General features: G+C 40.5%; 1 protein-coding gene across 1 annotated transcript in view; it reads right to left on the bottom strand.

Annotated features, from left to right (window-relative positions):
- Nucleotides 1-6,922, bottom strand: part of ADGRA1 (adhesion G protein-coupled receptor A1) — a 291,609-nt gene extending 284,687 nt beyond the window's left edge. Inside the window, exon 1 of the mRNA XM_075107276.1 lies at nucleotides 6,616-6,922. Coding sequence (XP_074963377.1) covers nucleotides 6,616-6,836 — 221 coding nt within the window. The 5' untranslated portion in view covers nucleotides 6,837-6,922. The remainder of the gene's footprint in view (nucleotides 1-6,615) is intronic.
- Between the last annotated feature and the right edge of the window lie 19,000 nt (nucleotides 6,923-25,922).

Below are 25,922 nucleotides of genomic sequence, written 5' to 3' on the forward strand. Positions count from 1 at the left end.
AATATTATTAAGTAGTGAAAACCAAGCTGGCACAAAGCTCTGACTCTCAAACGTACACGAAGGAAGCATGTAAGCTTCATTTATATGAATGTATGTTTCCTCCTGGCTGTTAGAGCAGAACCTCTGCCTCAGTAAAGATACTCTGCCCTTTGACTTCCAGATTTATGCCAGCTCAGTGTTATAAAAACAGAACAAAAGACAGCAGTGAGGAAAGTAGGGGTGGGTTATCTGGAACACGGTTGGATCCAACAGCTGCAAAGTTTGTGATGACACAGGGTCCCAAACAGGGAGAAACTTCGCACAAGAAAGCAGTGTTACCCTGGCTAGTTCCACCCAGAAAGTTTCTGGGTCTGTGTTAATGCCAAAGGAATAAATGGGCTTCCAGAGTCACAGGGGTTAATATGACCCTATTATTGTACAGCATCAAACAATTAAATAAGATTTGTGATTTTAAGCTTCTGAAGATACAGAAAGAGGAGAATGTATACAATATTAAGCCTTTACAGCTTCATTTTAATAACATTCTTCAGACCCTTTCCTTCTGGCTATTCAGATCTGTTTTAAGAAAGTCCTTTCCTCCCTTCTTCATCTCTCTCCACACCGCTCCGACGCTTCCCCCTCTTCACCTGACCTCACATCTTACAATGCTATCGGGATATTTAGAATGGGACAAGAAAAGAAAAATGTGTTTTGAGAAAACATTTCAGTATGCCTTCTAAAAAAAAGAAAAGCTACGTTTTCAAATCTTTACAGAACAGTCCATTTTAAGTACTTCGGTCCCAAGGGGAAGCAACTCATGGAGCTTCCTATAAAGGCAAATTTCACATTCATAAATCGCCTCCTCCCTGGACACTACCTCACAGCAACAGATGAGAATACCTATACTTCAGAAACAAATTTATGTTGCACATATCTTCTGATAGTTCAAATTAAATAGGTTTTATGAATATTAGGCCAACATTAAAAAAAAGAGCCAATGACATATACTAAATCTCTTCCTGCTTAAGGCAAACAAGGTCAGTCGCTAACCAACTGACAAATTATACCATAACATAAAACCCCAACTTCATTTAGGACTTCTCAATAGGTATCACATATACACTTATATGATAAAACTCCCTTCCCACATGCATTACTATCCTCACCAGCTTATTTTTACCTCTGGAATGAAACTAAGTGTAAGATCACAATACTGCAAATTTCCCAGTTTGCAGCAAAAAAAAAGGACTTGGTTTCTACATGAAGGTACCAAATTAATGAACTATGCAATACTGTAAAATAAATGTATCTGTTTCCAAAAATTCTCATCCCATTCTCTTGCACAAACAGCTTTCCTCAAAGCAAGTTACACTGAGGACTAAAAAGCACCAGGATGGTATATGGCACTGTTTTAACCTATGACATTTAAAGATTAATAGTAATAGAGAAAGAAAGAAACTTCAGCATGATTCATAACTTTAAAAAGTTGATCTGGTAACTACCAAAGCAGCCTTTATTGTATTTTGGGCATTATTTGCAAAGAGAATTCTATTTTACTTAACAGAATTTTTTTCACCCTCCTCTCACATCAAAACTTCCAGTAATGCCAATGCATCAGTTTCATTCAAAGAAAGTCACAATCTGGAAGCGGCCATAGTCCTTCCTGCTACTGGCAAGTAGACAAGAGAATCCAGGTGCAGGTATTTCCTCGTCAGAAATAAGATGAAGAAAAACAATTTTCAGTTAAGGTATTTTATGGCTGCTATAGCTGAATCTATAACATGAAATGTCAAGGAAGGTTAGACTCATATCTAAAGACTTTTCGTCTCTAGTGTTCTTCTCTTCTCGTTATTTTGCTGTCCCCAACCATCTGTCCCAGACCTTCCAAGTCTTATGTGTATTTTAACGTCTGTTTGCTTTATGTTAAGAGTTTCTTGCCTTTTTTTTTTTAATAGTTTTGGAGAAAGCATGTATAAATATATATACACACATAAATAATGGAGCAGAAAACCTGGGTTTTATTCTTTTTTTCTGCCACTTTGAATGAACACAGGAAGCTAACCAAGGTGAAGATGTTTGGGAAAACCTTTATCATCAGAATTAGCCTACCTTCTTTAATAACACCATTTTTTACAAATTAGCATTGCTACTTGAGTTATATCAATAAAGAAAAAGAGGTGAGTTTTAAAATGGTGAAAACTAGTGAATAATTTTTTTTTCATCCTTTCTTCAATTCATCCTTGTTTGCTTTGGCTAGCTTAAGCTCTACGCTCTCTCGAACATAAAGAACATTTTTGTGATCTATTTTTACAGCAAGATGCTTATGTTAAATAAACCATATTGATATATCCTAAACTGAATATAGGAGTGTCAAAGACAAGACTGGACACGAAACAAATACAGTAATGTAATAACTTTGAATAAATTCCAGTAGACGTGACATAAATGAATGTGACATAAAAGTAATTCAGGGACAGAGAAAAGCGTGGCGATGCTGCTTTCAGAAGACTACTTAATGTTTATGAAGTGCTTTGAAGATGAAACCCCTACATACGTATTATGGATTCCCACTGGAGTCACGTAGTCTCACTCTGAAATTGAGAATCTGAGGCATTTGAGACAACCTTCAATTTAAAGTCAGAAGAAATGCACAGATATAAAATACATGATGAGTCCTATATGATATGGAATTGCTATGAGCCACAAACCACCCTAAATTTTCTCTATTTCTATCATGACAGTTAAAACAGCAGATTTCCATAGGCGCACCTGAGGGTAAAATTTGTAAAATAACAACCTTCAGTATAAATGTTGGGCTTCATTTTGAATTGAGGGAGAGGAAAAAAATAGCAATGCTACTATCAGAAACTGCTGGCATTCATAACCTCAGAGTGTGTTCTGCCCAGTGATGTCAAGACTTGTGTTGAACTGAGAACTTCTAAGATCAAAAGGATAAACTTTTTAACACCAGTTGACAGGGGAAAAAAAAATACAGAAAGCAAGTAACCTACCACATACTGTCTAGTTTACATGGAATAACTCAGAAGAGAATCTAATCTGCTAATTCCTGAAATTTCATATTGTGGGACTTCTGTATTGCAAAAAGCAGCAACACAATTTTCACTATCATATTCCATATAGCCCAAATTTCAGCAAGTCAGTCAAAAAAAAAGTCAATACAACTAAAATTTCCATTAGCATAGCAGACAAAGAAAATTGCAAATAATCTTTTTCTCTAGAGTTACACTTTAACAACCCAATCACACAGTTGGAAAAAAAAACGTGTAAAATATTGATTCAATATAAGAACTACCAAGTGTTTAGCCATAAAGTCTAATTATATTATCCTGAAGGGATATGACTCTTCCTTGTTGGGTCTACGCTTCCACACCTACCAAGAGCGAAGTGGGGAGATCAGATCCCATAAACTAGTGATTCAATAGTTGTGTTCTTCATGGGGAGGAAAACAAACAAAAAAAAAAAAAGGAGAAGAAAACTCCCTTACTCCACCCCTGCCCCAAGGCACAGAAATACATGTTGCAAATCAATAAGGGCTAGAATTCCTTTTAACAGGATACATGCAAATACTTTGTGAAGCTACAGCTAAGTTCTTTTCTTTTGATCCACATCAAGCACCTGAATCCCATTTCCAAAGCAGTAAAATACTAAATGAAGACAGTGAAACAGAGTCCAGAGCAAGGGGTTTTTTTTTGTTGGCTTTGTTTTTTAATATAAAATAAAGAGGAGGGGATAGTTGCTTTATCAGCTTATATTTTAATTTTATTTCTAGTGTGATTCTTTATTATTGGGAGCATTCAGACAGTACTGAATAGCTCTAGTGTTCATATGATTTCGAAGAAACGATGCAAACTTCCCCACCTCATAGATGGAAATAATTGGTCTGGACCTGTCAAGAATAAGCAGTTCTTCAGTGACTTCACACTAGTTTGTAGTCACTGTGGGTGACTGTGTCAGAAGTACTTTCAGTAGCGACACTTTTAGTACATATACACCGTAACGAGCCTAAATCATCAAACTCAGCCAAGGTCCATGGTCACTTCCGTGAAAAAAAAAACATTAAGCTAACAAATCATAACTTCTTAAATTTGCTGATAAGCAACATTACCTAGCACATAAATGAAGTGCTACGCATCCACAGCTTCATCTCTTAATGGCTATAGAGATACAGCAGAGGTAATTCCTCTGTCATCTTTGCAGAACAGTTAGAAGAGTTTGGCTTCGATCTTCCCTTCCAAAAGGAGACAGCACTAGGGAAGCAGCATCCCTACATAATAAATGTATATATATACACACACACACGAGAAGATTACTTTATCTGCCCAAAACCCCAAACTGTTTGTTATATTGTTTCGTTACAGTGTTGCTGCATCTGAATATACATTCCTCTTATTCACCTCTATATTGCTTAATTGTTAAAGCAATCCAAAAGGTTATATTCCATATGTTGAAGCTCTCTTTCTCTCCACGGGCCCATAAAACTGAATGGAAGTAGGCAGCATCTACCAGAATATTCTATTTTGCCCAAGTCTTCCATGCAGCTACAAAAACAAACGTAAAAGCACTAGTGTTTGAGCTTTTTATCATTATTTTCTGCAGCCATCCAAATCTCACAAGTGTGATCTAATTAATCAAAACCAGTTTCTCCTGGAAAGTCTTTGACACATTCAATCAAGTTGTCATCTGTGTCTTCCAGCTACTGAAAATTATTATGTCCCTAACACAGACTTCAAACTTTTTTCCTATTTACCTTCAAGATTTAGCCCTAAATTTACTTACTGAGAAGAAAAAAAACTGAGAATACAGACCATGAGAGGAAAGGGATAAGTTTAGGTGATACATGGTACTGCTCTTGTCCACATGAAATACAACAAAAACCAATGTTTTGTATGTTTTATATTAACTAAGAGCAGCTAATCAGCGCTCAGGTCAATGGGTACTTGTAATGAAGTTAAAAAAACCGAGTGTGGTATCGTTCTAATGAGTATGAGCAAGTGTTACCTGAAATGCACGTGTTTAGGGTGATAGGATCAAATTTGCTACTGGTGCCTGAAATCTTATGTGTGAGTGAGCAAATCCTCCCACCTACCACTTCAAATGCACCACCTCTCCCGTTCATCTTGTCTCACTTCTGTTTCCAATTCAATTTCTTTTCATTACAGTGAATACATACTTCTGTTGATCTTATGGTCAGCTGGATTCACCTACTGGTACTTACCCCATTAAAAGTTTCTTCGGGGAAAAAAAAAAACCAAACCAAACCACTAAATAAGACTTTGTAAATCAATTCTTAAGAAGAAAAATCTTTGCAGACATGCTGAGTGTGAGAGTTTCTACAGATCTTTAACCAGTGGGAAAAAGTAGTTTCTGCCTGCCCCAGATGTTGACATTTTATACTTTTGGGGGAGTACAAGCTATAACTATACAGCCAGTTAATAAACCAGAAAAGTAGCCGTGAATTTATCACCTAAGTCAAAACTTATGTTGATGGAACAATTTTATTCTAAACCAACCCATTAAAATTTAGCAGGAAGTGGAATTAATGTATCTTGCATAGTAACAAGCCAAAGTTTCCCAGATGCATAATCTGCACACAGCTAATCTACATCAGGTCACTCAACAGTTATAGCTGAAACTGAACGGCAGCACATCTGTACGTTTACAAGCACAAGCTCCCCAGATGTTATAAATTACTATCTTCACCAGTTGTCTCCTAAAAGTGTTGACCTAAAGGAAATGCAGTGAACAGTGGAGATGTTCACAGCAGGAATTGTCAACAGAACTAAATTCAACAGTAAAAGGTCTGTTGATACGTGCATGATCTAAAGGGTAAATGTCACAGAGCTATCGCTGCTTGGGTCCATTACAGGGATGTTACTTTCACCTATACTTGATGATACAGTTACAAAAAGTTCTACTACTTCATTTACGATCCATCCCATTTATTCAAGTTTAGCTACGTGCAACAGGCAGCAAGTCACTTTTAAAAAAAAAAAAAAAGGCAAAACAGGATGAGTCATTTTCAATTACCAGACGACTCAGAGCAACACTGGAGATTCGGTCCTTTCAAATGGTTCTACACAGACGCTCGTTCACAAAGGAGACATCAAATTCCCAACTTTATTCAGAAGAGACAAGAGAGAAGGGGGACACCAGCTAACTACACAGACCTCCAGAAGAGAGTGTACCGTTATCGATACCATTCATTTATTGCCCGGGTAGTTTGAGCCCATCCCGTCGCCGGCGGAAAGGTGCACCAGCGAGCTCCATCAGCTCTGCTAGCGCTGACATTTTCCAAACCACCATACACAGCAGCAGGCAATGTACAGCAGGGTAAGCCCAGCTGCCCCAGACCGACCAACACGCCGGCGAGAGTTTCCAAACCGAGTACAAAAAAAAAAAAAAAAAAAAAAAAGGAAAAAAGAAACCACCACCCCAACTCTCACATACTTTTTAAAAGCCGGAGCAGGGTTATAATCTGCGCGGCGCGGTTCTGCCCGCTCCTGCGGCAGCGGGCACGGCCGCGCCGAGGGGTCCCCCCGCAACCCCCCGCCCCGGCCCCCCGCTTTGGGGCACCCCCCGCGGCCAGGTGCGCGCTGCCCCGCGGGCCGTACTCACAGGGACACGGTGCGGTTGGGCAAGACGGCGGGTTGCAAAGTTTCCACCAAGTCGCCGCCGCTGCAGACCACTTTGATGCGCAGGGCCGGGCGGCCGGGGCCCTTGGCGCGCTCGGCGGCGCAGAGGCAGCGGTCCACGATGAGGTCGGGGCAGTTCCTGCTGCCCCCGCACAGCCCCAGCACGGCGGCCAGCAGGCAGAGGCGGCGGCACAGCCCGCGCATCCTGAGCCAGCTGCCGCGCCCGCCGCTCCGCGCCGCGCATGGCACGCGCCGCTCCGCGCAGCGCCCCGCTCCCCTCCACGCCTCCTGCGCCCACCCCGCCCCGCCGCGCCTCTCGCTGCGACCGGCTCCGCTCGCAGGGACACCCCCCCCCCCCCCCCCCTTCCTCCTCCTCGGAGCCGCCGCTCCTTTCCTGCCGCAGCCCGTGCGGCGGCGGCGCGGGGCGGGCCCCCTCCTCCCGCCACCACCCACCCACCCACCGGGCCCCCCCCGGGCAGCTCCCTGCGCGGCTGCTACCTGCCCCGACCCCCGGTGCTTTCAGCCCGAGGTGGGTCTCCGGTAATTAAGGGGGGGGTGGAAGGAACTGAAAGACGCGCCAAGGACGAGGCTCGCTGCGGAGCGGGTGCGATCAGTCCAGGCACAGGTTGGAGCATCAGGAGCTCGAGAACGTATGCTGGGAATCTAGTTTTGAAAGTAGCCATCTCTCCATCGCTCTTGAGGAACCTGTGTGCAAAGCGCCATTCGCACGTGTGGCGGTGGGAAAGGGGTTTCAGGCCGTGGGCGAAGGTCAGCACAGACCGAGAGACAGGACAGTCCCCCAGGCAGCTCCGTGCTGACCGGCCGCGGCCGCCACGGAGGGCCCACGCAGTTGCCTGACTTCAGACACCTCAGCTAATGCTGTGGACGTGACCTAAACCAAAGGTTTAATCTGTAATCAATGACTGCCTCATCATCCAGGTCAACGAGCAGATTTTTCTTTTCTACTTGTATTTGTGTTATTTATGGCAGTCTACAGCTTTGGAGGATTCTCGACAATATTTTATGTAATATGATTAGTAAATCTTAGGGCAGATTTTCAGCATCAACTGCAAATTACCCTGTCTTTCCGCTAAAAGTGAACTAAAACTCCTATTTGTAACAGGGACTTACATTTTTAATGGGCTTTTACAAAAAGCTCAAGCTTTTGCCTTCTCTTACTCAATGCAGCCTCACAATGCACATTTTCATTGCAGGATCTAGGCCAAAGTTAGTAATAGCCTGCCATGGCTGTAAAGCTATTTTAAGAAATTACTAGATTTTTTTTATAAACAATATTGTATTGTAGTCCCTTAGGGATGATTTGTCTTGCACATTTACAGCGCCTGTTATCACTGCATTCTAATACCTAATTGGAGCCTTTAGGCACTACGTTTATTAATAAAGTGGGAGAAAGGTTAGTGCCCTTGCGAAATTCCAGGCTAATAGGAACTTTCCCAGGAACAATCTTTTTCTTCACAGCTGTTGATTTAATGAATCATAAATATTACAACCTCTGTTCTTCTATTTTTAAAGGCAAAGTTGTATGGGGCTTACTGGCAAACAGCAAAACGGACTGTGTTAAGCGAGACCACTCAACATTGTAATGGTTGCATGCAGTTCTTTAGCATAAAGAAACTCTGTAGCATTTAAATTTGCAAAAGCTTTTTTAGCTTTGAAGAACTCTGACTTATCTATACTGTTTTTGAAAGCACAAACACACACACATTGAGACATAGCATGGGCTCCATTCAGTGTTAACCTTGCCGAGGAGGAGCAGAACTTTGCAGTCGAACTCAGCCCTAAACACACGCTAGCAGAATTTTAACATTTTCTAACTCACTGATCCTGAAAATTTTTGAAAAATATTGTTTTATTAAGGAACAAGAAGGTTTACACCCACATTGAAGCCATCTATCAAATCCTACAGTAAATGCAGGAGCTGTTATTCCTAACGCTAGAGGTGAAAAGTAAGGAGAGTTTCCTCTCCAGTTCCCAGTGCATCTGATCCTTTTTTTCTTGCTTTATTACAAAGAAACAAAAAATCTTGCTCACCTTCCCCTTCCTTCACTGTCATCTTCAAATATGAAGTAAAATTTGTATGATGATTTACAAGCACAGGGGAATCATTCCTGCCCTGAGAGGTCACAGTCTAAACAGGTCTGATGGAAGAAAGGACCTGGGCACCTACAAAGCTCAGTACTGCTTCAGTTGTCACCAGCCAGCACAGCAGAGCACAGTCTTGGTGGTGGATAACCATTTTTCCAGACTTCAGAAGATGCAACTTCAACCAGCTCATGACACACAAGCAACTGAATTTCCCCGTGTCTTGGGGCAGGGGCACAACCCCAGATTCCCTTGTAATACGGGAAGAAAAAGAAGCTGTGGCACTACAACTTGAAAAGCAGCCAACACTGCACTCTTTGGGTTCCAAAACTGCCAGTTCTAGACAGACTGTGTGCCTGCAGCTTGGGTGCCTTTGCACACTTACACAGCAGATAGCATATGATAGGGTGTGAGCTCCTTAGGTGAATTTTGGTGTGTGCAAAAAGAGATTTATGGGTTTACAGTGTATATTAAAGTCAAAGATACTTGGAGAATTCAGGTGTCTGTGCTGTTAAACAGAACTGAGTGAGGATTTTTTAATTTATAGTTGACCTTGGACCCTTCAATTTCTCTTCAATCTTTTTAAATACAGCCCAAGGCTATTGCATATGTATATTAGAAGAAACACACTCTAGGATATCTCTCCTTACAGTTTTCTCTCTTGGTTTGGTCAGCAGCCAGAATGTGATTTGTGCTTTTGCCCACAGAGCCAACCAGGAAAACTTAAGAACCACTTAAGGAGTCCTAGAATGCCAGGTCCTGCTCAGATGAACCTTCTGGCAGACAGAAGACCAGAGGTTCACTTAAAACATTAAATAATTCTTAATTTTAATAATTTCTTTACAGTTAAATTCTTTCTTTACTTATTTGATTAAATCATAGAAGTGAGGGATACATTTTCTTAGATCAGGGAGTAAGAAGATTACTATATGCAGCTATTTTCTTTTTATTTTTATTTCTGTACATCAAAAGTCTTAAGGATTTTTAATAGGTCTGTCTGTGTATGCATACTCCATGACCTTACAACAGTACTTGAGAGACATTTTATCCTGTGGCTGAACGTGTAAGTGTTAAAAAGGAATGTAAATAAATTTAGGAAGATAATCCTAAAACAGTACTAGCCTGAATGATTCTGAACAATATAGAAATGAATCAGAATTTAGAGATACAGGTGATTCATTAAACTACAGGTTTACATTACTTTTGGATCATGTTCGTAAGTACAAAACAGCAGCAGCACCTGCTTGGCATCACAGGACATTGCACAGCAATTAAGTAACGAGCATGTGTTATACAATAATAGGAAATATGGGGAGGCAGAATGTAAATAAGTCAATTTGAATTTTGTCAGGATTTCAAAATTGTATGTTAGTATTGGAAGAGAGCCATGGAAACTTTAATAACCGCAAACCGTCAGGGCTTTTGTTTTATTTCTTATCCAGAAGCTGGCACTCTATCAGCCCCCTAATTCCTTGAACATTGACCCTTTATTGACAGTAGTGAAACAATGAATCATTCACCCCATTTCCTCCAGCACCTCTGTATCCCAACACCGTTATGCCGTCATGACTGTATCTCAGGCTGCTCTTCACATCAGCATAACACCATGTTATGTCTGTAAGCCTTTGCAGTGAAATGATTAAAAAAACAAGCCTAGAAAAGATTTGGCCTAGAAAAATAATAGGTAAAGTAACAGGGAGAAAAACAGTCCAGAGCAGATTTCCACTGGGACGCTTGGAATTCTGTGAAAAGACATTATTTGAAAGGTGATAGAGGAAAACAGCAGAATGCATAAAAGCACACGGTACAACACTCACATCGAGAGAACCCAATGATTTTTAGCTTCACACATAGTAAACTAATACATCAGTATTAGAGGTAGGATAGTCCTGTTCCACAAAGAGCTCATATGTGGTACTGATTATTTCAAAACAAAGATAATAAAACAATAAAAGCAAAATTGTTCAGAATTGTTACCAATCACTAGAATTAATTGGATAAAACTAGGCGCGGAAACAGACCCTTGGCAAAATGGTCCTGAACCTATCTCACAGGCTGAGCAATCATTTAAGGAAACATGGAAACTGTGTCATTCAGGACGGAGTAATCAGAGCAGGGAATTGCGTACCAGGGGAACAATGCTGTGTTAGGAAGAACTGACAAAACAGGATTTCCATTTCTGCTATTCGGCATTAGCACAGCGAGAAACACCTCTGTATTGTTTTTATGTTAAGAAATCATAATGTAAGAAGCCTTCAAATATTATTGCATTGTTTTCTCTCCACTTATATTTTGCATCATATTTACAGTTATAAATATAGTATCTGAAATCAAAGTGGTTTTGTCCACTTCTGTCCTTGCAGGGTGACAGGTTTCCAAAAAAGTTGCACTAAACTTCTCATTGAAATAAGGAGGCCCTTGAAGTTAGAGACCTCTTGTGAAAAAAATGTGCCTTTATTTGTTCTGCAGCAGAGCAGAGACCAATGCAAAATTCTGTTAGAAACTGAGAATGTAGCTCCAAAGTCATGCACAAATAATGATCGGCTATCAGTGGGGAGTAGAATAATGATCACAAAATTATCAACAGTGAAATAAATAAATAATATTTGGAGGAAAAAAAGCTAGTGTGTTAGCTGTTTCTCAAAGCTGAGACAAGTTTTTTCCAATGAATAATTCAGAGTCATTGCAAATTATATAAACACACACACCCCCACCAAAAAATCATACCTTCATGGGAATATATGTCAGTGTAAATTTCTGATGACAACCAAGCACAACTCCAACTGTTACAGATTCCCTCAGCTGCCTCAGAAAACAGACTGAAATTGTTGAGAAATGCTATTAATGGCACATATTTTTTAGCATTCTAGCCTTCATCTCTTCAGGCTGTTTTATTTACTTGCACAAGAGCAGAAGGATCACACTTTTGCATGGTCAGCCAGAGGAGAAGCAGCTTTTTTTAAAATTTGTATCTTCCGAGGTCTCACATGGCACAAGGTTCATACTGCAAAACTGCACAGAAAACTGAAACTCTGTCGGGCAGAAGGCAGAGCACAGAGTGCCGAGGGGACAGCAGCTGCTTCTTGTCCCACAGACCCAGGCATCTATTCCTGCACGAACACAGGGCTTTTGGGAGAGCCACCCTCTTTCTCTCACACCGTTTTAAGAGGAACTGAGAGGACATTTTTGGATGTTGATGTACACATGCCAGTGCTTCTCAGTGTTGTTCATTCCTAAGACACATGAGAACTCTGAGGGACTTACCAGCATGCCTTGTATCCAAGAAAAAAAAAGAGAGAAACACAGAAAAACCTAAATCCCTAAAAATTGAGTACTTTTCAGGTAGAGAACTATTTCAAGGTTTATTTTCCTGTCATACAATCATAGAATCGTTAAGGTTGGAAAAGACCTTTAAGATCATCAAGTCCAACCGTCAAACCAACACTCCCATGCCTCCTAAACCAGTCCAAAGTGCCACATTTGTTTGAACACCTCCAGGGATGGCAAATCCCCCTCCTCTCTGCGCAGCCTGTTCCAATGCCTGACCACTCTTTCAGTGAAGAAATTCTTCCTAATATCCAATCTAAACCTCCCCTGATGCAGCTTGAGGCCGTTTCCTCTCATTCTATCATTAGTGACTTGGGAGTAGAGACCAACCCCCACCTCACTACACCCTCCTTTCAGGTAGTTGCAGAGAGCGATAAGGTCTCCCCTCAGCCTCCTCTTCTCCAGGCTAAACACCCCCAGCTCCCTCAGCCGCTCCTCATCAGACCTGCTCTCCAGACCCTGCCCCAGCTCCATTGCCCTTCTCTGGACACGCTCCAGCACTTCAATGTCCTTCTTGTACTGAGGGGCCCAAACCTGAGCCCAGCATTCAAGGTGTGGCCTCACCAGTGCCAAGTACAGGGGCACGATCACTGCCCTGCTCCTGCTGACCACACTATTCCTGATACAAGCCAGGATGCTGTTGGCCTTCTTGGCCACCTGAGCCCACTGCTGGCTCATGTTCAGCCACCTGTCAGCCAGCACCCCTAGGGCCTTCTCTGCCAGGCAGCTCTCCAGCCACTCCTCCCCAAGCCTGTAGCATTGCAGGGGTTGTTGTGACCAAAGTGCAGGACCCGGCACTTGGCCTTGTTAAACCTCATACAATTGACCTCAGTCCATCAATACAGCCTGTCCAGGTCCCTCTGCAGAGCCTTCCTACCCTCGAGCAGATCCACACTCCCACCCAACTTGGTATCATCTGCAAACTGACTGAGGGTGCCCTCAGTCCCCTCGTCCAGATCACTGATAAAGGTATTAAACGAGACTGGCCCCAACACTGAGCCCTGGGGAACCCCACTCGTGACTGGCCGCCAACTGGATTTAGCTCCATTCACCACAACGCTCTGGGCTCGGCCATCCAGCCAGTTTTTTACCCAGCAAAGAGTACACCTGCCCAAGCCATGAGCCGCCAGCTTCTCTAGCAGGATGCTGTGGGAGACAGTGTGAAAGGCTTTGCTAAAGCCCAGGTAGACACATCCACAGCCTTTCCCTCATCCACCAGGTGGGTCACCTGGTCACAGAAGGAGATCAGGTTGGCCAGGCAGGAGCTGCCTTTCCTGAAGCCCTGCGGGCTGGGCCTGATCCCCTGGTTGTCCTGCACTTGCCTGGTGAGCTCACTCAAGATGAACCTCTCCATAATCTTCCCTGGTACCGAGGTCAGGCTGACAGACCTGTAGCTCCCCGGATCCTCCTCTTGGCCTCTTTTTGTAGTTGGGTGTCACACTGGCAAGCCTCCAGTCGTCTGGGACCTCCCTGTTAACCAGGACTGCTGGTAAATGATGGAGGGTGGCTTGGTGAGGTCCTCCACCAGCTCCCTCAGTGCTCTTGTGTGGATCCCATCTGGCCCCATAGACTTGTGCGTGTCCAGGTGGAGCAGCAGGTCATAAACTGCTTCCTCCTGGATTATGGGGGGGTTTATTCTGCAATCCATCCCTGCCGTCCAGCTCAGGGGGCTGAATACCCTGGGGATAACTGGTCTGACTGTTAAAGGCTGAGGCAGAGAAGTCATACAAAAATGCTTTTTCTCTCTGTCATCTCCCTGCATAAAGAAAGTCAAATGAGTCTTTTTCCTCACCCTCCTGAATTGTGAGGGTCTCTTAATACCCTCCTTTGTACTTCTAGAGTTGGCAGGTTAGGTACTGTCTTCACTGCATAAGAGACAAAATCGTATAGTGGATTTTCTAAGGTCAGGAAGATGACAGTGGTCATAGACGTAAATAGCAGAAGCAATACCTATTTGTGCAACATCATTAATGGCCTTTAAATACAATTCATAGTCACTGTTAGTATTTTGAGTTTGAAGCACAGTCAGAGAATGACAGAATGATTTATGTCATAAGGGAGCTCTGACATCACCTGGTCCAAGACCCCAGTTAAAACAGTGCCAGCTTCAAAAGTAATTGGTTACTCAGGCCTTGTCCAGTGACATTTTGAATTGCTACACAGACAGGGATTTCATATCCTCTGGGCCCACTCCAGTGTTTGGCCATCCTTGCTGCAAAGTTTTTTTTCTTTCCTTAACTCTTAAAATAATTTCCCTTGCTGCAAATTGTATCTATTCCCTCTTTTTCTTTTGCTGTGTACCTCTGGAAAAAAGTCTATCTGCCATCCTCTCTTCAACTGCCCATTTGATAATTGAAGGTAGCATTAAGATCCTCCCTTTGCATCCTCTTCTCCAGGCAGAACGAGACCCTACTCTCTCCCACCTCCTTACGTGTCGGGTGCTCTAGCCCCCCAGCAATCTCACTGACCCTCCGATGAATTAAAGCCAATTTATCAATGTCTTTTTTTATATGACTGTACCATCTTGTGACACTATATGAATGGTGCAAAATAAAAGTAGTTATTACTCTATTATTTCCCTTCTTAATCAACTTAATGGCAATGATATTCAGTGAATTTCTGGGTTATTCGCTCTCATGCATTCAGTGAATTAAAATGACATACTAACCTAACCTGTACTTCACTGCTTACTGTTTTATTCACTGGGAAGAAAAGGGAAAAATAACATTTTAATCATTGCCGTTCAGATTATAAATTAAGAATCTCATGATACAATAAATGCTTAAGATAGTAAAGTGTTGCATTGTCTGTTTCATTTTGCCCTTGTCACTCAGTTATGTGGAATCCTATCTGAATGCCAACAGTAGTATTATAGAGAAGATTTCATGCATAGCTAGTGGTTCTAATAACTAACTTGTTTTTAAATGGCCAATTGCAAACGTAGGGAAAGCAAATAAAGACTGAGAACTCTCATTTATGCATGAACAGAGTTTTAAAAAATAAACCATACCATGGCTTGAACTAATTTTGTAGAGGATTTAAGTAGATTGGTATTTTGTGGCCAAGTTAGAAAGTCCATTAATAGATGCCCTAACATGAAAAGCCAACAAATCCAGTTATCACTAACAGCTGTGCAACAATTCTACTAATATCAATAATCCTGAAGTCCAACTAAATTCTAACATGCTTCCATCTTTCTCTAAAGTCCTTCTGTCAAAACAAATGTTTGCCCCTGATGCCTTACAAGCAGAAGGTTGCATCTATTATTTTCTGTCTGCATATTCCCATTTTAATTTAATTTCCCCACTTCAAGCCACTTGAAATTGTGTCAGTCACTGTTACATACTGTTTCTTTCAAGTTCCTTTGGAGAACTCGTGTTTTCCTCAAACAATTATTTTCCTCAACCTAAAGGTGGCTTAGAAACCAGCCTTCTCTTCGATCAGGTGGATGCATTCTTCCCTCTATTTCCAATGTTTTCCAGGTTTGTCAGTAATTCTTGAGTTTGCTTTTATGCTTTCTATGCATTCTTTGAGAACTGGAACGTTGCCTTGATCTCCTCATGCAAAAAACAAAGAATAACACATCCCCTCCATAATATTTTAGTCACCATCCTGTTTTTTAAGATGCATTATGCCCTTTTATATCATTCATCTTGGTACTTTTAGAAAGGAAAACCTTCAGCGTTAAAACACAAAGTAATATGTAACTACAGTTCTACGCACAGCACCAGGAACAAATGTCAACCAAAACAACACTTAAAAGTAGTAGTATTACAGGCATGAAAAATAGAAAGCATATGTATTTGCAAGTCTTAATTGCTGTTAAGCATAGCATAGAAGATACATGAAAACATTAGAGCTTTTAAAGGGATCCACCTACATCTCAATGTTTTGATATCAGGACTAGATGCTAGGAATGTAGCTGTTGCCTTAAAACTCAGAAATGCCGATACCCAAAAAGCCTACTGTGAAAACAATGTCACCAAAAAAAAAAAATCCTTCTAAAGCTCTGTAAAACGGGGTGATAAAGAATATTAGAACCAATTTAAGCATCTATAATTAAAACCCCATAACTATACTACTTGAATAAGGATAATATTCAGGAAAATAAAATAACTGGCAAAGATCACTGAAATTATTTCTATTTCTAATTTGTAAAGCTCTGTGTTGCACAGGTATTAACTAGTATCAGACACTAAACCTACCACAAAACAAGCTGGTGAGGGCTGGTTTTTAAATGAAGACTTCTAGCTCCTCAGAATCACTAAGAAGCTATTATTCTTTATTCTTTCCTTGTAAAATGTACTGTTTTCCCACTCTATTTCCTAACCTCCTCTCTTAATATGCAAGCACATTTGGAATACTGAATCACACTCCAGAATGGCAGCAATTGGTATGCACACGGTGTTAATTGAGTCAGGAAACATTCCTTACCCGATGGATATGGATTTTTGTGAATGCATAATGGTCCTTTAAGAAGCTTAATAGAAAAGTATGAAACCTTTTACAAACAGCATTCCAAAGCAAGATTGCCAAAAGCAAGTGCACATAAATAGCTCAGATAATTGGAGCCGTATTCCTGCACCCATCGCCAGCGACGGAGGGGGGCTGCTGACCATGCCCCGTGGTTTGTATTAGCTTCCTAGTCTGGGTTGATCCTTAAGTTGCTCTCGTCTTCTTTCAAACATCAGAAATTTAGGTTTTGTACTCTTTGCCAGAGCTTTAGCACTGGTTAGTCACTGAACATAGCTTCCTGCTTTCACGCAGGAGGAGATTTCTTTAAATCCTGCACTTGTTACAGAAGCAGCTACAGGCTGGTCGGTACAAGGACCTGGGCCCACCGTGCTACACACATGCCTTCTCCAGGCACAGCGAGTCCTATCCCCAAACCAAATAAAAGAGGAAAAGGAGATGAAATCCAGCAGGACAGTGGTAACAAAAGCACCTTAATTTTACATTCTTCACTGGGCAAAGGGACACAACTGCTTTCTGATACTATTAAATGGTAATGGTAGTTTCGATGAGTCTCCTGTAAAGAGGCATCTACATAGTACTATTCATTGTCTGTTTTCTTTATCTACATTTTCAAAAACATGTGCATGGCATATGTTTCTCATCATTGACTATGATCTTTGTTTATTTATAGTTTTGAAAACTCTGACTACTGCCAGACACTATTAAAAATAAACACTTTTAATTGTTTTCATGTTTTATCCTCTCCTCCCCTTTCTACCCAAGTTTGACAGGATGAAACATTGTTTTTGCTTGGGATATAGCTACTTCTGCTGCGAGAAGGAAGAGGACTAGAAGGAAGTTGTATACATATTATCAGAATAGTTTTATATTCAACAGTCTGGAGACAAAGAAAACTGCCATCTCCCAGCCCCCTTTCATATAGGTCTCCCCATTCCCAGGATCTATCTTCAGCTGAGGGGGCAGAAATGAGTACTGAACTGCTCTCCTCCCAAGCAAACCTAGCTCCTCCTTCCCAACAGCACAGCCTCAACACAAGGGGCAGTCTTCATTCCCCATATAAACAAATAGGCGGACTGTTCAGTGCAAGGTGGGTTTTTGTTTCCTCAAGCATAAAAAAAACCTTCTACATCCAAAACGAACTGCTTTAACGACTAGAATAAATGATGAGAATGTCACAATGGTGCCATGCCTGGTTTTGTCTTTGGAAACAGACACTTCTGCTAGTTTTTTTGTTTTGTTTTAGTTTGTTTTTTTCATCGGTTTAAGAATCTGATGCCAGACCTAGATAAAAGGGGTACAAAATACCTGGAAAAAGTTAAAACGCAACTTTTTTTTCAGTCTTTCTGACCAGCTGACTTTTGTGATTTGTCACTGAGATCAGTCTTTTCTGTAAACCTAATTTTGGGGTACAAAGTCATGTTCAGGAAACTGGGATGCCTCCTTGGCACCATGCATTCACTGCATGAAATCCACCACTCTAATAGTGTAGCAGAGCCTAAGTCTCTTAGGCAGTATGCTGGTGAACAGGATAGAAATACATTAAAGGTGCTCCTAAATCTCCTGCAACATTATCTACAATTCTTGGTGTACCTACCATAAACAGCAAGTACCAGACTTTTTCCACACCTGCCATACCTCCTTTTCTAAAGTAGCTTTCTACTGTATTTCTTAGTCAACAGTAATGACAATGTTTTAGAGAAGCCACTAGGCTGAATCAGTTTCCCAGTGTGAGCAGGGGTAGATCATACTATGCATCTCAGTTTTCCTTTCTTCCATAATTCTTCCATTTGCTTTTTTAAATTTAAAGCTCCTTAGACAAAGCCATTCCTTAGTAGGTCTTTGTACACTGCCTGGCACAAGGGACCCCAAACAGAGTTGGTGCCCTGCAGCAGGTGCAGTTTTTGCAAAGCAGTGTAGGAGCAGAATCACATAACATGTTCTGAAGTGGAAAACAAAGGACCACAAAGAAACCCCTTATCTTTGGGGGGAGAAATTAAAAAAAAAAGGGAGTGGAAACAAAGGATGTAGGTGACCCTCATGCTCCACCCCTGTTACTGTTTCCAGCTCTTCCTTCTCCTGCTTTGCAACTGCATGGTGAGGTAAAACCTCCCTGGTGAAAACACCAAGTGAAGGAAAAACAGACAACTGACTGGGATATTGACAGACAGCTTGTCGGATGTTGAAGAAGTACAGTCCTGATGAAGAGATGATCCCACAAATAAGGCTACTAACATGCATTTTCTCCGGAAAGGTTTCTCCCTTTGCTCCCAGACAAAGAGGGGGGACAAATATTCTCAGCCCTTAGTAAAAACTAAGAGTGAATGAGTATGTCTGGGGCAGTGAGGGTGTTCAAAGAGGGAATTGATGGAAGTTTTTGCATTCCTCCTGACGTGTCTGGGGACTAGGTAGAAAACAGAAAGAACAGTTAAAGACAAAGCGATTACATGTTCCTTTGCTCAGTTTTGTTTTGTTTGGATGATTACTTCTCTGTCTGTGATCAGAAATTCCTTCTGAATATATTATTTCCTTGCTCCTTTTCTGCTCACTATGTTAGATCCCTTCTTACAAAAGGCTGCAAGTGGAATTTCTGATCTCTTCTCTCCTTCTCTGTCTTTAGCTAGATCTTGACATCAGAAGTAAGTGAAATCAACCTTCTCTGCAGGTGGGAAAGTCAATGTCCATGGCCTAAATTAGCGATCCATGATTCAGATATTTGTTCCTCCATCTTATCTCAGCAGGTGGTACAACGCCAAAGTACCAGTGTCAGCCTTATTCCCTCCTGGGACAGCAGTTATGCAGTGTTGATGGATCCAGCCTTGTCTATGCTGACTGGAAAGGTAAAAATTACTCCTCAACAGGAATAGTAGAACATTTGACTGCAGAAATTTCCAGCCTATGGCACCCTCAGTACCACTGTGCTTGGGAACTGCTGCTATGGTAAGGTAAGAGATAAGCTCTGAATTTCCAGAAAAACTGCAAAAAACTCAGGCACCTTCATCTGCTGATGCTGCTGTTCACACTTCCTCTCTCAAACGCACTGAATGGATGTTCTGGATCGCATACGCCCCATGAACCACGGCGAGCAGCACGGCTGAATGCAGCCTCCTTGCTGTTTGTAGAGGAGTAAAATCCTGCTTTCATCTCCTGACTATGCCATCATTTAAAAAATAATTTATAATCCCATTTCATAATCCAGAATAACTACTGGGTATTTCACTCCCCCAGGCAAATAAAATGTTGCAAAGTTATGGTATAATTTAAATTAGCGACAGTATTTCCACTGAACTCAACATAGTCAGGCTTTTGCCCGCTAAATCTTGTCAATATAGCAGAGCATTTATTAGTAATCAGGGAGTCCACTGGTGCTCTGACAGCCTGATCTCCTCCATAAGAGAAACTCTAGGAGTTTCCTGAATTATATCGTAAATCGAAATAAAATAACCATTCAAGAAAAGAAAGATATCCAAATTTTTGTGTTTCCTGTAATGGAAAACCTATTCTTGTCTTTACTAAAATTGGCATAAAGGTTATTTACTGTCATTTCTAGATAATCTGCACCTTCTTTACAATAATTTCCTTAGCTTCACACTGCAAATATTGAACTTTGTTCTAATTAATCAATAAGAGAAGCATATCTATTTTCAAGACCCTATTTGTTATCGATTGGAAAAAAAATACCTTTAGCCTACACATGACAAAGTAAAGGGATTGAACTTCTTGAGGTTTTATATGAAGTTTTACATCCTCTTCTTCATTCTTGTGATTCCTTGTCTGACCATTCCAACATTTTCCTGTAGGAACTGGGAACCTGATATTCAGGCAGCTAACACACAAGCTGATACTGCTCCTCCTTGAAACCACACATTTCCGCTAACTTTGGTGCAGGCTTGTAGCAAACTGGCTCGAGTGATTAAGCAGATGTTCTAGAAATAAAGTGCTCTTAAAAAAAACCTGAAAGCTTAAACCAAAATTAGACCATTGCAAAGGAACTTCATTGTGCTTTGCTGAAGAAGGCAGGCAAATGCTAATTCAGCACATCTTATCAATACAAATATTGAGTTACATTAAGATATGATGTATTCTGGAAAATTTACTAAGTGGAAGACGAAAGAAGCCAAAAATTGTTCAACTATAAAATAAAATAAGTTTTTACTTTTTAACCAAAACCTGATCTTCCAGCGATATTTCCCTTGCAGATAGAATAATGCAACGGAAGTAAATAATTAGATGCCTAGATTCTGCATGGGTGTGTTCAGAGAGGATCTAGTATTTGTCAAAAACCTCACAAAGTATTATTGGGTGTACAAGACTTCAATTCTTATTAGTTGCAAACAAGTCAAATAGGTACAAACAGCTCTGACTCTTGTAAACGATCTAGAAGTTACACATACAGATTTTTAGAGGCAGGGTAAAAGTTCTCCCACTTTATTTATAGAGGTGGAGAGAGACAAGGATATCCTTTGGACTACTGCAGCTCAAAACTCAGAAAGAGTTTCCTGCTTCCAACTGTGTCACTAGGAAACAGGAAAAGCAAAAAAGAATATTTAACCAGAAAAATATTCTTCTAGTTTTTGTATATGTTATATCAAACTTCTGTTCCTACCGGCCATGAGAAAGAAGTTTAACATCTAGTCTTTCTTGACTTTAGGATATTTATTATCATAGATTTACACTTCTTAAAGCATAGTTAACAGCAGAGTTCCTCTGTGTTCAGAGCACATTTATAGGCTAGGAATAGCTATTGTCAGAGGAAATAAGAGGGTCAGGGGACAAGCAAATTAAAAACAAACCCAAAATAACCCAAGGATGTACTGCTTTGGTAAATATAAACCTGTTTTAAACGCTGTTCTTGTAAAGAGCATGTCTATATTGGATCAATAAAAAGATATTTATTGAAAGTTACATGAATCTGTGAGGTATTTCTTTTCATGTGAAACACAGGCCTGAAATCTGTGAAGGTGACAAGGAGAATTAATAATGCATTCCCCACCACCCAATGTGTGTTAATCCCAATTAATCCCAATTTTAATGATATTTTAGAGCCTGAATTTTTTAAGTTGTTACCACAACACTCAGCAAATCCTTAGCATGGCTGCCAAATTGATCTAATCCTTTACTTCATTTTAAGTAAAAATGGTAGCAGTATTCAATGTTTTCTTCCATTACAGGAAACAAACCTAGCTACCTTTTGCTGAAGATGCACAGCTATATTAAGGCTCATTAGGAGGATCACCTACTAGCCTGTTTTCCAGCATAGATCACACAAGTGGTATTAGATTATTTTCAGAAACCATTTCGTTGCGTCATTCCAAAAGGTACCACAGTATAAGTAACCCTCGATATAGGCGAACTCATTCCATATGCAGTAGGAAGGTAGGTTTCATGATTAATTTTGTAAACATGTGGTGAGTGGTTTTCTAAAACCAAAAAAAATAACCCCACCCAAAGCCCAACAGCAAACCACAAACAACTTCCCCCCCTCCCAACACACACACCAAAATGGCACCGCACACAATCAAAAAAACCCACCACACCCACACATAAAATGTCAGAATTATCTTTTTTAAGAAGTCAGGTGCCAGAAAAAGAAAAAAAGTCAGTTTTTTGCTTAGATATGGCCTAATCTGGAATCTTCAGAGAAAGTTTGAAAGAGACGTTATACAGAAACATAAGCCAGGTGACATCTTTCTTGTCTTTTCCATATTAGACACAAGCACAGCACCACTGCAAGTGTCAGATAAGCTCATCTCAGTTGGAACTGCTGGACGGACCGCCACAAACTCACAGCTTTGCTGCAGTTCCTTCTCTGTAAAGGCGTAACCTTCCCACATTTCAAACAGGTATTTGAAGGCATGTTACTGCCACCAATATTTGGACCTAAATTCATTCAAAAGGTTAATTCTCCTGGCCAGGCTTTCAGTATGGTATAGTAAAGTAGGCTCTAAAATAAGCCAAGTGATCCAACTTGCTTTGAATGAGGTAAGCAAACAATATTTTCTTATCAGTCCATGCTAGATAAAGAACAAACTTGTTTGACATTTAAAATTATTGGATACCTATGTAAACTAATGGCTGGCTGTGAATACTGATCATGAAGAAGTTCAAATATTGTCATAAGCGATAAAACTTTTAGATGGTTGTATGGTTGGGCTGTTACAATAACAGTCAACCTTAAAAAATAATACTTTTTAAAATATTCTCTTCATCTACTCTCCATTTCCCCCCTCAGTCTAAGTACTTGTATATTCCAGAGAATGGTTTAAGCATTAGGAATGCATTCTGAAGCCAATTTTCTTGTCTTTATTTTCCATACTGAAAAAAGTCTACAACTTCAATGTATTATTTCTCCTCTTGCACAATGGGCGTTCCTACTAAAGAACTGGAAACCTTACCAAAGCACTGTCAGCACTGTCCCCCAGATTAAGCCTTTTGTCTGGGTAGCTCCATCACTAACAGTTTCAGTCACCCCTCCATCCTTCCTGCCAAACATCTCAATATTTCATGGCAATGTCAAATATCAGTTGAACACATCTTTGCAGAGGGAGCATGAAAGAGTCTCCCATGTCTTCCCACAGGATGTTAGAGTCATCTGGTCACTTCTAAAAGTAGAAAAAAAGCTTGCCCTCTTTGATTCTTTCCTTCCCCCGCAACCGCTTTTCTTTTTCCCCTTAATGATCAAGGCAGAGGTGATTTTGCTGATATACCAATAACCTGACATGGCATAAACTCCAGAGCAGGAAAACATCTTCAAGACATGTTAGGTTGAAAGGTAGGGTCTCTGCTGGCAAAGGCAGCATAGCCCCAGTAGGGCACCCTGTGCTTCAGCAGAGTTGTGCTGAAATGCAGACTGTGCAACAGCACCACGCAGTTGTCCTCCTGGTCCATTTTCAGCCTATTTCCCAACACAAAGCAAAACATCCAGCATCCCTAAGAGTTTCCTCTAACTCTACAAAGGGGAGATCAGAAATTAATATCCTTTTTTCAGAAGGTCATATGTGCATTTCACCACATCGCTTAGGAGCACATTAAAGAGTAGTCTAAAATTAATCCAGTACTCACTTTAGTAGCCAATGAAATAAAAAAGGAGGTATACATTTTAAAACTTGCACATATTTCCTGAATGCTCCTGAAGTACAGTTACAGTAGCAAGAATAAAACCACTGAGTGTGGTGATTAAGCATTACTTCTCCCTTCTGTTTTCTGTAACCATTTGGAGGAAAGGGCCCATAGGAAAAATAAAAGCTTTTTCCCTAGAGTCTGCATAACATGAACAATCAGGTTTTAACTTTCTCACATGATTGGTATAAAATTTGGTTTTACATTATTTTAAAATAATGGCCTTGTGTACGACAAATGTATACCAAGCAAACGCTTGCAACAGTCATCAGTATAGCAGAGGCTTTGCTTTCGAGTATCAAAATTCTGCAGGATGGTTATGGAAGCTGGAGACATCTGATGCTCCTGTTTAATAATTTCTTCACAGGACTACCCAGGAACTAACTCAGAGAAGCCCAGACCGACCTAGCCCATTTAAGATTCAGTCAACAACTTTGTTAAGTTCCTATTTGTCTAATGTCCTAAGGCAGCCTGGTGTTCTGCTGGTTACCAGAAATTTCTTTTAGAAGCAGAAGGAAAAAGTCTACTCCATGAAAGACAGAATAAAATGGAAGTGAGTGCTCACAGGGCCCTCAAAGGGAATTAAAATAAATGCTCCATGTCACTCCACTTACACCGAGGAATAAGACTCTGGAAGTAAAACAGCAAGAAAAGCTTGTCCTTTGCCCCTATTTTTACTTACTTGCTCCTTCTTACCCAAATGAATTATTTCTGAGTAGGTAAATTGATCTCAAAAAAAAAAAGATAGTTATAACGCATAGGGTGTTTATAATAAAACTGAATTACTGAATACTTAAAACATATAAATCATAAATGCACTGTAACTGTGACACACATGGTCTCCCATACTAACATTCAGAGGCTTCATCAGTATTGCACCAGATTAGATAATGATTCCTGCTGTCCCCTTTATTTACTAATGCAAAAAGTATTAAACACCTTACAATTGTTTTACTCTACTGGTAGGTAGTTTTCTAAGTCCACTAGTCACACATAGATCATCATCTTGCAGCAGATTACATTAAAAACAGTTATTTTAGAGGATCCAATTTTTCATCTTTTTTTTAATAGAGTAACCTTTTAAAGAAACTCAAATCAAGATTATTCCAAAACAACAGTAACATCAAAATCTAGCCATTGTCATTTCAGTTCACTTTACCCTTCCCTACTAGCATTAGGCTTCCTTGAATTTGTGCAAAAGGGAAAGCTTTGGGGTACCACCTAAAGGCAGTTAACTCTTAGTGTAAGAAAATAAATTTTATTCCAAAAGAAGTTTAGGACTGTGGATCAGCTGGAGTTCATGAAGTTGCAGAATAATTGGGAAATTCAAAACGGTCAGACTAAGCTGGCTTCTCTAACTTGTCCCCTATTTTCCATATCACCCACAGAATGTATGTGCAATTGTATCAGACCACTGTCCTTTCTCCGAACCAGACCATTAACAGTAACACATAAAATATCATAAACCCAGGAATTATAAAACTCTGTAAACATACTAGTTTCAGAGAGGTGATGATCTGCTCTAGGATATTACGGTGAAAATACTTCCCCAAGAAATAATTGACCAATATAGATGTGTGAATTTCCACACTAAACCTTCCTGAAATAGGTTAAGACACTTGTTAAAGAAATATAGGATGAAAGACAGAATTGCTTTGCTTTGTTAATTTTTTGCAGAAAATTACTTTGAGGGACACTCATTCAGATATTTTACAGTTGTATGTAATAAAGGAGCACAGCAGGGCTTGAAAGAGCTGCAATCTATCCCTGGCTTAGTGGGAAATCTTGCACATAGCCTTCCACGTCTATGATTTAGTTCCCTTGCAGGTCTTTTTTTTTTTTTAAGTGCTTTGCAATTTACTAGCAAGAAGATATCAGAGTTGTTATTTCTATTACACACCTGGTGATTTTAATGTTAATCCTTCTTCCAGTTTGAGTGTCAAAAGTTCTCACTGATCTCAGCAGAAGCAGGATCAAGACTTCTGGCAACAATTTTGGGGAGCTTAGGGTTTTTCTGATGCTGAACTAACAGTTTCCATCAGAGTTGAGGTAGGCCAGATAAATATTTGTCAATGGGTCTTTCTAAATGAGTTGTATGATTGAGGCTAAGGGGTTTTTTGTTGGATTTGGGGTGGGTTTTTTTGGGTGGTTTGGTTATTTTTAAATCCATTGCTCTATCTGTAGAAGATGGACAGACTCACAGATTTTTATTTCTACCAATCCAGCATCCACCACCTGTAGAGGTAGCAACTACTTAAACTACCGCCC

This window comes from Phalacrocorax aristotelis, chromosome 12 (assembly GCF_949628215.1).
Source record: "Phalacrocorax aristotelis chromosome 12, bGulAri2.1, whole genome shotgun sequence".
Lineage (NCBI taxonomy): Eukaryota > Metazoa > Chordata > Aves > Suliformes > Phalacrocoracidae > Phalacrocorax > Phalacrocorax aristotelis.